Below are 17,928 nucleotides of genomic sequence, written 5' to 3'. Positions count from 1 at the left end.
GCGGTAAAAAAAAAAAAAAAAAAAAAAAAAAATCCAACATTTCTTTGTTAACGCTCCTCCCGTTGGTTATGCCAATACACTTTGTTTCTTATCCTGACCACAAGCTTGCTGTAATAATGTAAGTAAAATTTTGCCGTTGTTACGATACTCAGACTACCGTAATAAAATTTAGTGCAGAAGTGCTATGATAAAGATGTTCTTATTTTTTGCGTAGAATTTTGGTAAACATTTTTAAAGATTTTATTTGTTTTCACTTTATTTTTCTGTACAATAACAATATAAAAATAACAACAATGATTCTTATACACATCATAACAATAACTGTTCCCTGATGATATATAACAACTTTGTAATGAACGAACATGTCTATTTACATAACTGATTCGAAATTGTAATTTTAAGGCTACAGGACATCATTTCGTTCTTCGAGTTGGATCACTACACGGTTGGGCGTTACCACTCCTGAAACTTCGGTAAATCCCAAAGGTATCTAAAAAATAAAAATGTCAATTTTAAATAACGAAAGCACATACTTCAAATAATAAACTGAAAGTGACAAAATACAGTTGAACCTTATAAACCGTCATGTTCTGGGTTCCGAGGATGCCGGAATTTTCAAAATTCTCGCTTCCTCGAGACCCAGCACATGCCGCAATTTTGAAAATCCCTCTTTCTTGAAGGTTATTCACATATCTTAAGTATTCAGAAGTAATTCATTATGTTTATTAGATAATACTGTGGCTCTGATTCCTATAATCTCTACAGAACGATAATTGCCATTATTAAACCAAAATGTTAACTTGTTTTGCCGGATTAGGTAACGTAAACTAAAAATATTAGATAAAATATTCAACACAAATTGGCATCATACTTCAACCCTGCTTAAAGGAACTAACACGGTTTCGTCCTGGGAGATCCGTTATCACTAATACCGTTGCCTTTTGGCACCACAAAGTAGTTGATCGGGGACACTGGGTTGATGTATTTTATACGAATCTCTCTAGGACATTCGATACAGTCAATCACCGAACTCTTAAAATAAAAACTTTCTAATGTAACTGTACACCACTTTTAAACTTATATATGTTATGTTAAAGAACGTGCATATTACATTATTTACAATGGCTCAACTTCTCATGAAATATCTTTTACTCAGACGTTAATCGGGGATCCTCTTTAGATCCTATTTTTTTAATATCTGTATAAACGACGTAGCATATATTCCCATACCAGAAGATGTTAAATTTTTGATATACTGTATGCAAAGATGATATTAAACTATGTAAATCCTGTAATTCTCCAAAGGATATATACAGGGTGTCTCAAAAATATTGGTACAAACGTTTAGGGGAGGTAGGTAACATCTAAAGGAATGTGAATCGCATAGGAACCCATAACCGGAAACTTCACGGGAAAGTATTAGCAGAGATGACACAAGACAGTAATTAGTGACAAACATTTATTTGACATAATATTAACAAAGGAGTACGAGATGGATGCATTTCATGATGTTACAACAGATGCCCGAAGGTTCCACCATGAGACGCGATGCATGCGTGACACCGACACAGCATGGATTGGCGGACACGATCGAACACACCTGGAGTTTCTTTGACAGTATCAGCAGTGCAGACGAGTCTCGCCACGAGATCCATTTCCGTCTCCACAGGCGATTCATACACGATAGATTTGAGGGCCCCCCCACAGAAATAAATCAAGGCTCGATAAATCAGGTGAGCGTGGGGGCCAGGCAACGGGTCCACCACGGCCAATCCATTGACGCCCAAAACGCATGTTCAAATGGTCACGAACACACCTTCCATAATGGGCAGGCGCCCCGTCATGTTGAAACCAAATGTTGCATCTCACATTTTCTGGAACATCGTCAAGTAACCCTGGTAGAACTTGTTCAAGAAAGATCCGATATTTAGCGGAGTTCATGCGGGATGGTAACAGGTATGGGCCGACTAAGCAGTCACCGACCATACCTGCCCACACATTTATTGCAAAGCGATGTTGTGCCGCATGGGGGCGCACACCGTGTGGGCCCTCTGCTAATCCATACACTAGGTGCATGTCTTCCAACTCACAGTTCGTATATCGATGTATGCTCTTCGGGCGGCGACTGAGTAAACCAGAAATTTTCCCTCTCGCGAACTGATGAACAGCGCCGTGTACCGACTTACGGTGACGTTTCCGGTTATGGGTTCCTATGCGATTCACATTCCTTTTGATGTTACCTACCTCCCATAAACGTTTTACCAATATTTTTGAGACACCCTGTATATATATTTGTCACTTAAAGTCGAAAAATAGAAGATGGAGAGGTCATAAACTTGTCTCCCTTGTCAATTCTACAAAATTATATTGTATAATTGAGTCATTGTTGTAAAGAAAAAGAATAATTGCCTAATGCAGAGATTTTCGAACTGTGAGACGAGCGCCCTTGGGGGACGCACGTGTTTTTTGGGGCAGGTGCGTGTTGTTTTTATGAAGCACTTTTATAACGAAAATACGGACAAACCATCCCACTAATCCAGGCATAAAACACATTTTTACTTCAATCTTTGAGCTTAAATTTATTGACGTATACATTAATTTAAGTATATATGCCCAAAGTTAAATTGTACGTTAAATATGTTTATTTGCACTTTGTTATAGAAGATGGTAGCACGAATTTTCTGAAATATTTTAAGAGGCTTGAAATTTATGAAATATTTTAGCGGTGCCAAGGTGTAAAACTTTTGGAATCTCTGGCCTAATGTATTTAATTGCTGTTAAGACACTTGCTTTACGGTTTAAAAGCACAGTCGATTATTTACGTATATTTGCAAATAAATAAATAAAGGTCATATACGAATCTAAAAGTTATACAATACGCATCTTCGTAGAAAACTCAATAGAAATTATTTCACTTACCGCGCATCCATGAATTAAGCTTTTCCTGATTGCAGCCGTAGTACTACCTATCGTAGAAACTGGTTTGTCTTGCCGGAGTCTTCCCTACATAAAATTATAAAGTATATCTTTGTATATGTGTTGTTACTTAGCAACCGACAGACAGCACCTCTAATAGTACATACTGGTACTAGAACCTTGTTAGGTTCATCCCTGTTTTTAAACAGCTTCCAAACACACTGTCGAAACGTGATCGCTACTGCCACCTAGTGATTTGATGAACATACACATGAACACACATGTAATGAGCGAAACAGAATTGTGGATACAAATATCATTCTGATCGTATAAGTGTGAATAAGGTATTTGAAATTTACCGCTAATGTTAACTGGTTTTGTTACTAAACCTTATGAGCAGTGTATGTCGCTGAAATTAGTGGCAGAACTCATGGACTGTTTTTGGGTGTTTGAAAATGTTCACTGTTTACCCCTCAGTAATATTTATCTATATCATTATAATTCGTCTTCCGTGTTAGCTTAGTCGGCTCGATGCATCGCAATCAACCAATCGTTTGAAAAGGCTGGGTTCGGTCCTGTCGACGACTGGAGGAATTTCCGAAGTCCTCTTCAACCAAGGTGTAGTTAGCGCACCCTTCATTGGAGAGTGAATTATTCTGGACTTTTCAGCTTGCATAACATGCAAATCGTACCTGAACGCGCGCGCGCTCACACACACTTCTATTGACAAAATTAACGATACGCTTGGGTTCCGTTAAATTATTAATGATAGATCCCTAGGATATATGAGAATATTATGACTCAACCTTCAGTTATGATCTTAATCCTCTCTGTTAACCAAGAAGCACGTGTCTTAACACTTTAGAATTCAAATTCAGAGCGCTCCAGTAAAAGCCTCAAATTGGGCACATTTTTCAAAAAAATCAACATCTTACAATTCGGAAATATTAAGAATGTAATCCGACACTCGTAACAGCGATCGCACATGTCTTTAATAATTCATGTAGAAAAGAGTAAGATTTCTTTCTTTTTAAAATGCTTGAAGCTTAATGAGATACTTAATCGGTTTTTTCGGTTAGAAGGACTTAAATACATAGATAATTCAGTGGTCTTAATTCTCACAGCAGAACAAACTTGCCTTTGCAACAAGTTACTCTAGTACTGTTTTATACTACTTTCAAACAGATGACCTCTCCCAAAGGGTTAACTGGCCATTTGTTTAAACGATGAGGCTGCATGACAGCTTGTTTGAGTTAACCGGTCCCCTCATCAGATAGCCGGTGGTCTCTAGTGAAAACACCGATAGAAAACAGTTCAGCTGTTCTATGTGAGTGAGCTGTCATGTGGTGTACGAAATCAAGATTTTTTGAGTTATAATATAACTAAAGCTATCTGTTGAAAGTAGTGAAATATCAGGGCAACTCATTACAAACGCAAGTTTGTTCTCTTTTTGTGTGAATTGACATTTGCATTATCCGTGCAGTCTTTCAAAAACGGATGAAAGGACAAGATAGTCATTATGACTGTTTACAGATGTTAATAAATTCAGTTGTTAATGCTTCATATTCATTGGAATTCGATTCTTCAAAACTGCTGAACCCTCTAGATACCGCTCTAAAATCCGGAAAATTTTAAAATTCAGTACCTCTAAATTCTTGACGGCGACGTATTATAAAGAGTTTGCTGTTTTTGAAAAGCATCTTAAGTCATTTTCATATTAGAATATTCAGAACTTTGTTTCACTAAATAGCATCTGTTATATTTTCGGGATTTAAGGTTTGTAAATAACAACTGTAAAGCTGAATCGCACATTCTATATCTAAGTCTGAAATATTCAAGAACTTTATCAATATGATAAATTACATAAAAATCGCCCTTTTCATCCCCCTCAATGGTCCTGGGTACTGCGAATCTCAATTTCAAGCATATGCATTCTACTCTACCCAAAAGGAATCGACGGACACCAAGATGAGTATTTAACCGTCCTCATTTCAGACTAAGTTATTTTGATTGCTTTCTTGCCACAGTTATTGTCTTACATGGAAATATAAGACAGGCCACGAATTTTTCAAACGCCCCTCGTTACAAGTTCCTTTTATGAATTTAACTGCAAAATTTCTGAAATAGCATTATTAGCCTCACCAAAACAGTAGTACGAAGCAGCCAATAACCCGAGTACAAATCGTTTATTTCAAGGAAACACCTGTTTTTATTTTGATACATGCCAGCAAAACTCGTGCTTAGTTAACTTCATTGATTTCAAGTAAGATACATTTTCGAAATATATTGCCTTGAAGTAAGATACTTTCGAAACAAAATCGTGCACAATGATAGCCTGCCTTCTAATATTAGTTCGTTTATTTGTTTATAAAGTTTTCGTTTATTTAATTTCACCAAAAGTAACGCATATCCACTGTAACCTTCATGGTCCAATGACATTTTTTATGATGTCCAAATACGAGGTTTTAGAACCTATAGTCAGTTCTGTTGAAGGCTGAGAAGACAGAAATACTTGTTCTCATTATATTTGAATTTCTTTATATTGTAATTTTTGGGACATACGTATGAAGGTTGTTCCAGAAAACAGAACTAGAAGGGATAAGTGATGAAAAGGGAGAGTTGGTGCTGTGAGTTTGGAGACGGACAATGAAAGGTGGCTGGTTGCAGCACGGTTTCGAACTTATTTGGAAGGGGAAGGGAGAATTATAGATGCCAGTTCAGAAAACATTGCTTATGGAAATTACTATAGGAAACGCATGCAAAATCAACTGAACGTCTATGAGACAGAGAGTGGAGAGACTGTAAGAGATGGGTCATTCCAAGGTAGGGCGGATTTGAGACTTATACAGAGTTGAGTAGGTGTTTAAAATAAAAGTGACGCCTAGAGCGAAAAAGAAAGTTCAGTTCTTTTGATGCAGAGGAAGCAATACTTGCGATGTGCTTACGCCAAAGAGAGATTTGAAGTCAAGGTAATTGCTATTAGTGACATGTGATCTTGTGCAGAAATCTGAATGTCATTGAAGATGAACATAGAAGCAGTCGCAATTTTTTTTTTTTTTGCGAGAAATAAGACGGCAGTGAGTTTTAGATGTGCTGAAGTTAACTAAGTTTTCTTCGCACAGTTGGAGAATTACCTTGAGATGAGCAGTTGAGGCTATTTGTTCAAAGCAAGGTTTCTCGGACTGGAAGGTGTGCTTTCATCAGCAAAACTGTGGATAGAAGATTTCCAATCAGTGGAAAAAGGTCATTAATATATGAGGAAAAGTGCGGGAGAAAGAACTGAACCGTAACACCAGCATTATTGGCGAAATTAGAAGACCGTGCCGTTTTCCGTCACCCGTAGTGAACGACCCGAGAGAAAACTGGATAATCATTTACAAGAAACAGGCGGCAGGCCGTAAGATTTTATTTAGAAGACCTTTATGCTAAACACGATCAAATGCTTTAGAAATGTCAAGGGCAACTGCTTTAATTTCTCCAAATTTTTCCATCGCATTTTCCGAAAGACGAGTATCATAAGCTAATATAGCACCAAGATATATTGGCTTATGTTACTCATCTTTGATCACACATGGATCGACACTAATCGTTTTTGAACAGATTGAATTTCCTCTTAGTTATTACAAAATCATCTAACATTCCCCTCTCTGAATAACTCCTCATGTGTGAACGGTAGATGCAAAATACTCATTTAATTTGTTAGCCACCTGAGCTGGATTATCAACAGTTGAACCATCAATATCCAGCGGACCAATCTGATTCATCCCTTTCCTTCTAGAGTTTACATAGGTAAAGAACACTACTGTTTTTCTTTGCATCCTTTGCCAAAGAGGCGCCTCTGTAGCCAGGTGGGAAGGAGAAGCAGTGCGTAGCACACGCTTCTTGATTAGACCGGGGCTCGAGCCCGTCACCACCAATTACGGAGGACGCGGAAAGGTCAAGGAATGACCACCGCATATCCCCGGAGCAATATGGCCTTAGTTGCTAATGCTCTTAAAAACCAAAACAACAACAACAACCTTTGCCGAAGATTTCTCAAAATCTGACACTGTCAGTGGTAGAGAACGAAAAGGACCTGGGAGTAATTGTGCAGGCAGATATGAAGTTTTCTGAGCAGTGCAGACTTTCTGCAAGAGTAGCTCATGGTGTCTTGTCAATGATATACAGCCGGCCGGGCTAGCCAGGTGGGTAAAGTGCCTGCCTGGCAACCCAAAGGTAAAGTGTGAAGTGTGTTTAGGGTCAAACGGCACCAGGGGTTTCCCCATTTCCGCGTTGCTTTCATTGTGGGTGAACCAGTTCGCTGGGAAATGCCAGAGATTTAAAAGTGTATGGATATTGTGTATGTGTAGTGTCATGTACCGTTGTTCATCTGGTCGTTTAGCCGCTGGACCCCTACTGAGGCCCAACGTTGCCCCACTTTCGCCCCGTGGAGGCAGACCAGGAAACAATATTAGACTAAGATTTACTCTGGCAGGTCCTGCCGCTTAATTTCCTGAGATTTAGGCGGCTAGGACCTAAAAAGAGAAAATAAAATAAATAAATAAATATATATATATTTATTTTTGGTAAATTCGATGAGGAATAACGCTAAATTTTTGAAAGGCCGAGTGTATGAGCGAAAAACGTAATTTGGAGATGATTAAATTAATTCCGACGTGTAGAACATTCGCTTGCGTATGTGCAGGTAGAGTGGGTGGGGAGACTGAAGTCTGGGAGGAAAAGACAGAAGTATGAAGTCGAGAGAGGAGGCAATCCCAAGTCACAGTGGGGCATGCCCATGCCCCACCAGAAGAGAAAGTGGGAACGGCGAGAAGGGAAGGAGACAGTAAGACCGTCTCCCCCCCCCAACGGGGATATGGGTATTAAAGATGAAGGTGGCTAGGTCCGGCACATCCTGCCAGTATTTCTGCCAAACTTAAAAGTGTGAAGTTGTTGTTTTTATCACCAAACATGACTCGAATCCCGCCTCGGTCTTGGATCAGAGTAAAATGCAAAAACTTTGGGAGGTGCATTATGGCCACAGAAGCCGATGCGCCAACAACAAAACAAAACAAAAAAAAAAACAAAAAAACCAATGATATACAGGAATTTTTCTAGCAGGGATAAGGAGGTGATTATCCCCTTGTATAAGGCAATGGTCAGGATCTGGAGGCCTCATTTTAAGAAAGATGTAGAGCTGTTGGAACGAGTACAGAGAAGGGCAACAAGATTAGTGAATGGAACGAAGGGTTGCTCTTACGAAGAAAGTTTTGCAGATTACAGTGTCTGAAGACTATGCATCTGCGAGGTGATCTGATTGAGGTGTATAAAGCCTTGAATGGTTTGAGTATGCTCAATGCTGATGGGATTCTTCCTCTTGCTCTGAATAATCACCTCAGAGGGCATAAATTCAAATTGTGGAAAGACAGTTGTAGGATAGATGTGCGAAAGTTTGCCTTTAGCCAGCGGGTAGTCGGTTGGTGGAACAGACTTCCATCCTTTGTTGTGAAAGTTGATAACCTAAATAAATTTAAGGCTGAGCTGGACAGGTATTTGCAACGAACGGAGGGTGAAATGGGAGCGGTTTTTTTTGGCTGATGCTGCATAAGCTTGCTTTTTTGCGTCATATGCCTCTATTAATGCTAATGGTAATGAAGGTTCCGAGAGAATTTTAAAATTAGTGGCTGATAGATTTCTATATTACTTTGGAAAGAGTAGACCTAAATTTAATTGGCGATAATTGAAAGGGGAATATTTGACACTTTTTTAGAAATTGACTGGGTATGACCGAATTTTCAAGCAGAAGGGAAAACACCATCGAATTAAAAAAAAAAAAAAAAAGTGGAGTGACACAGAACAACAGCAAACTCAGGAGTCGGGTGATGAGAACAAGTCGATTTAAGTAAGTAAAATTTAAATGCCATTGTATTATTATTTTAATCATAAATGTTCACTTTGACATTTAAATTTTAGGTTTTAATGAATTTAGATGGCTGCTACAAAGTAACAACAAGCAGCATGTGGCGTATTATCGATAACTTCGTTTATTAAGTCCAATAGACATAGTAAGAGGTTGGACGTAGTCCAATAGACAGGAGGGATTTAGTTTACTATGACTGAAATGTTTTTTTTTTTTGTTTTTTTTAGTTGTTGGCGCATCAGCTTCTGTGGCCATAATGCACCTCCCAAAGTTTTTGCATTTTACTGTGATCCAAGCCCGAGGCAGGATTCGAACCCGCGACCTTTGGGTTGCCAGGTAGGCTCTTTACCCACCTAGCTCGGTCGGCGACTGAAATGTAATGATGTACATATGACTGAGTCAAGTAAAGTTATTGGAACATGAAGTCATAACAATGTTACTGGAAGCAGTGGTGGTGCACCCAGAAATTTTGTTTGGTGGGGAGGGGGGGGGTTGGCTCGTAATTTCCACATTGGCAGGTTTTACAAGCGTTATAATGTGACAGTACAATTATATAAATATAAAACAAAATGTACTTGCATGGATTTATCCTCCTGAGCCCCCTCCCATGAGTGTGTGTGTGTGTGTTTGCGCATGGCTGAAAGTATGTAGAAGAAATTACTACTGCACTTACTTCAGTTTCCTGAGAGGGTCGAAAACGAAAACGGCTAATAATTTTTACAATGCACATCTTAACTTCCAAGAGGGCAAACCTCATTCCTATGCATACACGAGGGCCTTTACCAAAGGGAAGGTAAGAATACGAAGGAGAGGCCAATTTTTCCATAATAAACCTGGATAAATAAAAAAACAATACAGTAAATTCATTAATACTCTTAACCATTTGATAAAAGATAGTTAATGTAAGCTTTACATACACTGAGTTGGCTTTGTTAGCAACACCTATTCTGTAGGAACGGATTGGTCTGGCGCGGTGAAGGCTCAAAGTCGAGAACGGCTGATATAAGATTGTAATTAGCACGTGTGTTGATCAGTTTTTGAGGGTCTGCGAGGAAGAATGGGTAAGTGTCGAGATCTTTCCGACTTAGAACTTGGAATGATTGTGGGGGGGGGGGATATGTGCTATCTGTCGTCACCAGTATCTCGACAACAGCCAACATGATTTAAGTGCTCCCGTTCTGCGGTATCACGAGTCTACCGTCTCAGGTTCAACAGTGGTCGAACAACTAGCCAAAGATCACACGTGGGACAGCCACATGTGGTCGACGCCCCGGTGAGTGTCATGTGTATCGTCTCGTAACACAGTCACCGCGCTGCACAGAGGCCCAGCTAACCACCCAGTACGACGTAGGAATATCAAGACCACATGAACTATGCTCTGGACATTAACTCGTATAAACTGTGGCCATCGCGGGTATCCATGCTCACCGCAATACACAAGAAACTGCGCTTTGCATGAGCACGTCAACAACAACACTGGGCCAACATGTGACGCTATGTGGAAATCTGTCACCTGGTCTGTTGAATCCCATTTCCAACTGTATCATGCTGATGAGTGTATCCGCATTTGGAGAAAGCAACATAAGGCCATGGCACCTGGATGCCTTGTTGGTGTTCGGCAGGCTACAGGCGGTGGAATTATGGTTTGGGGACTGTTTCCATGGCATGCCCTGGGTCCTCTGATCATCCGGTAATGAACTACTCGATGGATACGCCTTTCTGTCGTAACCCACCAGGTACACCCCTTCATGGTAGCATTATAGTTAGAGAGCTCCAGTGTCTATCAGCAAGACAACTCGACATTGCACAAAGCATGGCAAGTTGTTAACTGGTTTCAGGAATATGACAATGAATTCTTCGTCCCACCGTGGTCGGCTAATATCAATCCAATTGAGGATGTTTGTGCATGCTCATGAAAGAGGAAATTCGATGCTACGACTATCACCTGGCATGACTGGACGGACACCTTGTGCAACGTATGGACACCTACCAGAGGACACCCTGTAACACCTTGTGGATTCCATGCCAAAACATGGATCTATGAGGTATTATGTTGCTGTTGCTAATGTAAAGCCAACTCAGTGTATAACTGTTGTGAAATAAAAATTTTAAGGTAGTTTTCATGTGATGTTAATATTTGTAATTTTTTCTTTGTGATTTAATTTTTCACTTCCATGTGTGTATATGTAAATATACACACATGGATCAAGTGTGTATATGTAAATATAAGTAAAAATTAATTTTAGCAGTAGAAATATTTTACGTTAATGTATTTTTATACGAAATTAAATGTTATGTGTGTTTTATATTTTAACGATTATAAAATGGAAAAAAAATACACAATATATAAGTAATACAGAGGCGCTTTCGAAGCTGTATTACTTCAAAAAAAACAAATGTAACCATGTGACTTACATTTTATTTAGGGACACTAACCCCTCCCTGCGCGCGCACACACACACATTGAAATGATATTCTGCCAAAGAATACTGTTTATACATGGAGATAACACTCCTAAAATCTTGCAGAAATCAAAACCGACTCTTTCAGAAAAGCGATGAAGTTGACTTTCATCCCTTTTTTACGGATTTGCTTTACTGTGTCACAGGTAAATAAATTTCGGCTTCATAAGTTTTCCTTTTCTGCAGATATTTTGATAAATACTGTTCGACCGAATTGACATATATATTTTTTCTTCTATTCTCCTCCAAATTTACAGAGTTTCACAATTAAGTTTCAGAACTGAGTCTGTTAGCAAGCATGGAAAAAGCATGAACCATCATGGTACAGACACCTTGGCAGACGATCAGTGTGATTGCTTCCCCTCTGCAACGATATTTGCATATCATAAGTAGTTTGCACGCAGTCGCATTAGAGCTGTTGTTTTGTTCAAGGTGTTGTCTCTTTGCCAAGTAATGGAACAAAGAGTGAATATTAATTTTTTTTTTATTGTGCTAGGGAAACTTCGACTGAAAACACCGAATTGGTGAAACAAGTATGTGGAGCGATGTTTCTTCTTGTTGTTCTCTTTTTCATCATTTGTAAGAATTAGAGGTGGTTGTGAGGATCTGGAAGTAGACAAGCGTTATGGACGTCCAATAACACTTCGAGCTCCAAGAAATGGTTGAAAAAGTTCGCACATTGATTTCATTATCGAATAACTCTTCGAATGATGGAAGAACAACTTCACATTAATGCAAGGGCAAATCGTTGGTCACTGCCTGCTAATAATAAGAGAATCCTTCGCAAGGAATTTATTCCACCCTATACGACAGTGAATAAAAAGTATTATGCACAAAGTTTGGGTTGGCAAGTTAAAAGAATTCAGCAAGAATGGCCTCAGTTAAGATTGCTAGTTTCTATTACAACATTATTATGTTGTAACAGAAATGTATGCATTTTGCACTTTATCAATGAGTTTTAGCTTGGGAGTGTTGGCGCACTATGGCCATAGATGTCGATGCGCCTAAAAATTCCCAAACAAACAAACAGCTTGGGATTGTAAAGCTAAATCACTCCTTTTATTCTGATTTATCTCTCCCGCCTACTTCCTTTTCCCAAAATCAAATACATGCTGAAAGGACTACCGTTTGACAGAGGACGTTAAAAGAAACGTGAAAAAGGGAATTGGCAGTCAGTTGAAAAGCTTTTGAAAATATTTGCAACAGCTCAACTTGATCCTATATATTCTATACTAAAAGGTTCTATAGTGTAGAACCTTTTTGTAAAAGGTAAACTGCAACTATTATCAACCATTGCAGGATGGAAGCTTCCTCAACAATTCATGCTGAGGGAAATGGACCATAATCTGCCACGCTCGTCCAGTGCGGGTTGGCAGATCGACCCTATTTAGCAATCAGGGGCTTGAACCCCGGTCTAATCAAAGAGCGTGTGCTACTGCACTCCCGCTAGTATCACAGTACTATTAACCCAAGGGGCTCACATTTGGTGAGCTTGGCACACCCAGAGTCCTGAGCTGGATATCATCATTCTTCTCTTTCTTGGTGATTCCTTTCTACTTCTCTCTCTGTCACACACAGGGTAACTCGGAAATTTTTTTCTAGGTTGGTGCAGCATAAGCTTCGGTCTTTCTTGCACCATACGGCTAATAATAATAAGCGGGAATGATATCTCGCATAACCAGGAAGCAATAGAGTATTAAGGGGAATGAAATAAATCTTTTATATCAATATATCTTTGCGCCGATAACAACGTATGGTGCACCAATATGGTTAGCGGAAGGAATGAAGGAAAAGGGGTAAACGAAAGTTGTATTCAGTACAAAGAGTTTATGAAATGTTGGTAGCGTGTAGGACTGTATCTAATGGAGCGCTTCAGTTGTAGCGGGGACGCTGCCATTGGATTTCTTACTAGCCTACAGGGCACTGTGCTATTATTTACGACGACGGAAACCATATAGGCTGCTGGAAATAGAATTAAATCTGGAAGAAGTTATGAAGCGAGAGAAGAGTGTGGATCAAGTTGCTAGAGATTCCGCAAAGTCATTGGGAGACTTCAAATAATGAAGAAATAACAAGAAAAATTTTACCTGATGTAAGAAAGTATAAATTGGAAATGACTTGTACAGTTTATTTTATGACGTGTCATGGATCTTTCTTTGAAAAGTTGAATAAGTTTGGAGCAATTCGGAGAATAAGATGTGTTTGTGGGAGTTGGAAACATGGGAGTATGTTTTATACGATTGCGAAAGGTATGTGGACTTAAGGATTGAATTGAAATGTGTTCGAAGTATGAATAACATAAGAAGTTATGTTATTCATATTTCGAGAATGAGTATATGTTCTGAGGTTCAAATGGTTAAAACAAAGGAGGATTTCGTGGTGTTTAAAGAATTTGAGAGACAAATTTTTAAAAGAAGAAGAAGGATTTTATTAGAAATGAGCAACGAGACGGATGATAGCTATAAATGGAACGGGAAAGAAAGTAGAAGAAAGAGATAACAGAATAAGCGTAGAATGAGAGAAATCTTCGTTCTGTAACTGGTGGGAGCTTGCCCTGGAACAGCATACTCATAGCTCAGAATTTTGTATGATATTCGAAATTGTAAGTTGTATCAATCCAGGATGTTCATTTTATAATATATTGTACTTCACTTTGCATTTTGTATGGCATTCTAATTTGTATAATAATATCTTTGTATGAAACTGTAAACTGTACTATAGTTTGGTAGGGTTGCCAAACGTCTGGGACCACCTAATTAAATTAATAAACAAAAATGTATTTAGACTAAAATTCGGAAATGGCTGTGTATTAATGATGCTATTGCACTTAATATATACATAGTCTAAACAAAAATATATAAACCGAAGTTAGTACCTTAGCAGATTTCTGTAATGGGGAAGTGTTATTCATTCGAAGTATGAGGGGAAGGTAACTCGTTGTGAAGTATTTTACAATATGAGATGCTGTAATAATGATGTCTAACGTACAAACTTCAGTTTTTCTTAAAAATTCAACTATGTAATAATGATGTAATTGCAGTAAACAGTGTTATAGTACTGCGATTAAACATTCTAACGGAATCATATAGGAGTGAGTGATTTGATTGCGCTTCCTTTAGAATGTTTTCACTTCAGCCCGATTATTCTTCAACAAAGGTTAGGGATTGATTAGCCCTGTTCTTTTTATTAAGAAGCTTTACTTTGATTGCTTGGTATGATGCTTGTATGTTTCTTTGTTTATGCTTAATATTTCTGATTTCCAAGGATGTGGCGCCATCTATTAGTTAAATCAGTAGCTGCGTCTCTGATGTCACAGATAACACTGATGTGTATGGGTTTCAAAGCCCATCATGGGCATTACCAGTAATTTTTCATTTTTTTTCTGTCTTTCATAACTTCTAATTTTACTTTCTTTGTTTCTATGTTTGTGGGTAAGGATTTTCTGCATTACAAAGAAGGGAATTGTTAACTCAACCTCAAGGGATATAAGAGAGGCAAACATTTGATACATGAAAAGGACATTTAGGTGTTTACGATCGATCCATAAATATAAAACTGACACCCCCAAAAAAATGCATTAATGTTTTTCGAGGTTTCAAATGCATTACAAAGAAGGGGATCGTTGAATTATTAATTCAACATGAAGGGAGGAATAAGAGAGGCAAACATTTGATACATGAAAAGGACATTTAGATGTTTACGATCGATCCATGAATATAAAACTGACACCCCAAAGAAAATGCATTAAAGTTTTTCGAGGTTTCAAATTTACCAGAATTTTAGTTTTATTTTTAGATGGTAAAGTAGCCCATTGCTAGCATTTATGTAATTAAAATTTCTGCAGTAACCTAATTATTATGTACTCAATTCTGGATTCGTATCTACAAAGTATTCTCGAATAATTAATTGACAGTAGTGTAGAAATTAAGTTACAACAACGAAATCGATAAAAAAAAAATATTCAGAACTGTCCACTCTCCGGGTTTAGGACGTAGAATCCGTCTTTTTGACTCGACTGAACCTTTTCCGTGTCACTTCGTAACGTAGTTTTTCCTCCGTCCTTTTCTTTTTTGCAAAAAAAAAAAAAAAGGTAAACTACCATTATTTTCGTTAACGAATGCGGGCGTAAATGAACGGCTGAAAATAGCTTGTCGTAATAGTTCATCGGGTTTTTCATTTCCAGCGAACGTATGCAATACGGCCAAAGGAGGATACCATCTCCCAATTTAGAAACCAATAAAGATTAATAAAACAACTTAAAGTTTATTAAAAAGTAATATCCTTAAAATTTATCTTGAAAGATAACAAAAATGCAGAATGGCAATTAACTCGACTCGCTTTGCCGATAGAGTCTAGAAATACGAGTCAAATTCTTAGACAGTCAGAATTACGAGTTGTATAAAAGACCATAGTGTTTTGTGGAAGGTGCCACCGGTGGTTTCCCACATCTACGCCTTAGTAGTTTGTGAAGAAGTACAGAATCTCTGTAAAAGCCAGAAAAAGTGTAATGTCTGGTTTATGTCTAGTGTTATGTTTTGTTGTTATAATATGTTATGAAAGCCAAAACAGGTTGTGGATGGCGAACTGATCAGTAGCATTCCCAACATTTGCGGTAAACTTTCCTCTAAGTGTTTTATGTATGCGGTAAAAACACACACACACACAAACAAACAGACAGACAGGCCTTTGCTGATGACCTAGTCCTGACTGTGGCGGCGGACTCAAGGACAGGACTGGAGGCCCTGGCCAACCACGCGCTGGTGATCCATCCTAAAGATATCAACGACGAAGACTTGCTCAATCCTACTGAAGGGCACGCTCGATACCAGAATACCACCCCAAATTAAGCTCCAAGGGAACACGATAAAACTGATGAAGCAAGTGAAATATCTCGGACTTATCATAGACAACAACATGTCCTTTAAACCTCACCTCCTATACTTAAAAGAAAAAATAAGGAAATACGTGGCCATGATTGCCAGGACGTCAAGGCGAGACTGGGGGCTAAAAAGACGCACCCTGTCTCTGTACTACAAGGCGGTTTTCATCCCTGTGATCACCTACGGAGCACCCATCTGGTACAGGAAAGTGATTACCGTGGTTAATAGAAAACTTCTCGACACTATACAGTGGACCATACTCCTTACCATAAGAAGAGCCTGCAGAACAGTGAGCACGCACGCCTTGCAAGTCCTGGCTGGGGCCCTGCCGCTGGACCTGTAGGTCGTGCGCTGCGGTATGTTTGTTATACCACCTTTCCAAAGGAAAAACAACAAACCTGATTGGATATACCACAGACCCGGCAAATGCCTGCAATACAGAAAAGAAGCGACTGCTGATGCATTTACAGCACGTGTGGCAGAACCGTTGGTTCGCATGTACAAAGGGAGAAGTAACGAAAAAATTCATACCGCATATAGACAGAATTTATCCCAATTCCGCCCCCCACGGTTTTCCCCAGGGCTAAATGCAACCTTCTTGCTGACGGGGCACGGACCGATAAAGGCCAAACTTACAGCGCTTGGGATTATTGAAGATGGGGCATGCACCTGTGGCGAAGAAGAATCATGGAAACACTTGATGTGCGAATGCACATTATACGAAGACCTAAGATGTATATTTATTACACAAATCATGTACCTGCCTAAAAACCGCGAACACCAACTCCTTGAATCCGAGGATGAATATAAAGCCTTCAGCAAATATTCACAAAAATTATTTGCAAGAAGAAGACAGCGAGTGGTCCCATAAAACAACACGCAGAAAGCGCTACCAGCTCACGGACGGACACAGTCAAGTAAAGGAGATAGAATCATGTAGCTGACAGAAGCTGCTACCTGATGACGCAGGGAACCACAAAGCAGAACTACAAACTTAAGGATCAAAGTGCACCCACCTCGTTGACAAAACACCAATGAACTGAAAGGACAAAGGTCCCATGAGCGACCACAAGACTGACCCTCACTGAGGTATATCGTAGTTCTGACCTCCACCCACTCTCAAGTGACAATCGGATGGGGGGCCACCAGCATGAAGACAAAGAACCTCCCTGGCTTTACCTAACACAGTACGTCCATACAGATGATGACTCCACCTACAAATGGATGAGACCGCACCTCAAGTGCAGCCAAAGCCTATACGGCCTGGCCACACTGGACGGCAATCTGGTTCCGTGAGTGACTCCCAAATTCTGGTGACCCGGAGAGGAATAACATAACGGCAAAAGAGAGAAGCAGCGTTGCTGTATGGCCAAATTGGCTTTCCTGACCGCACTTGTGTGGTCCTATCTTTCCCTCTGGCGGGGGTGGGAGGAGACAGCTTCTGCAGTCTCTTCCCTCCTCCGCCGCCTCCCCGTTTTTCGCCTGGTGAGGCATGGGCCTGCCTCACTGACAATCTGGGGACTCCTTCTCTATCGTCCCCCATACTTCTGCCTTTCACCCCCAGCCTTCAATTTCCCCCACTATCTATACGCCAGCACATGTCCCACACTGTAAAACTCTAATAATGTCTAAATTAAACTAACTACGCAAACTTTTAGGCTTTACAGAACCTAGTGTTTACCCCTACCATGCTTCTTTTTTAAGGCCCTAGCCACTGAAATCCCAGGAAACTAGGTGGCAGGGCTTGCCAGAATAAAATTTCAAACTACTG

The 17,928-nt window shown here is 39.4% G+C and overlaps 1 protein-coding gene across 1 annotated transcript in view; it reads right to left on the bottom strand.

Annotated features, from left to right (window-relative positions):
- Positions 1-403: 403 nt before the first annotated feature.
- Positions 404-17,928, bottom strand: part of LOC150088621 (cytochrome P450 3A8-like) — a 53,693-nt gene continuing 36,168 nt past the window's right edge. Inside the window, exons 13-14 of the mRNA XM_090370271.1 lie at positions 9,489-9,648; positions 404-490 (exon numbers count right to left, since the gene is read on the bottom strand). Of these exons, the coding sequence (XP_090226397.1) occupies positions 404-490; positions 9,489-9,648 (247 nt within the window). The remainder of the gene's footprint in view (positions 491-9,488; positions 9,649-17,928) is intronic.

The sequence above is a fragment of the Mastigoproctus giganteus genome, chromosome 3 (assembly GCF_048544385.1).
Source record: "Mastigoproctus giganteus isolate SK-2022 chromosome 3, ASM4854438v1, whole genome shotgun sequence".
NCBI lineage: Eukaryota > Metazoa > Arthropoda > Arachnida > Uropygi > Thelyphonidae > Mastigoproctus > Mastigoproctus giganteus.
The sequence above is the reverse complement of the archived record's forward strand: the minus strand, read 5'-3'. Positions and strand labels throughout refer to the sequence as shown.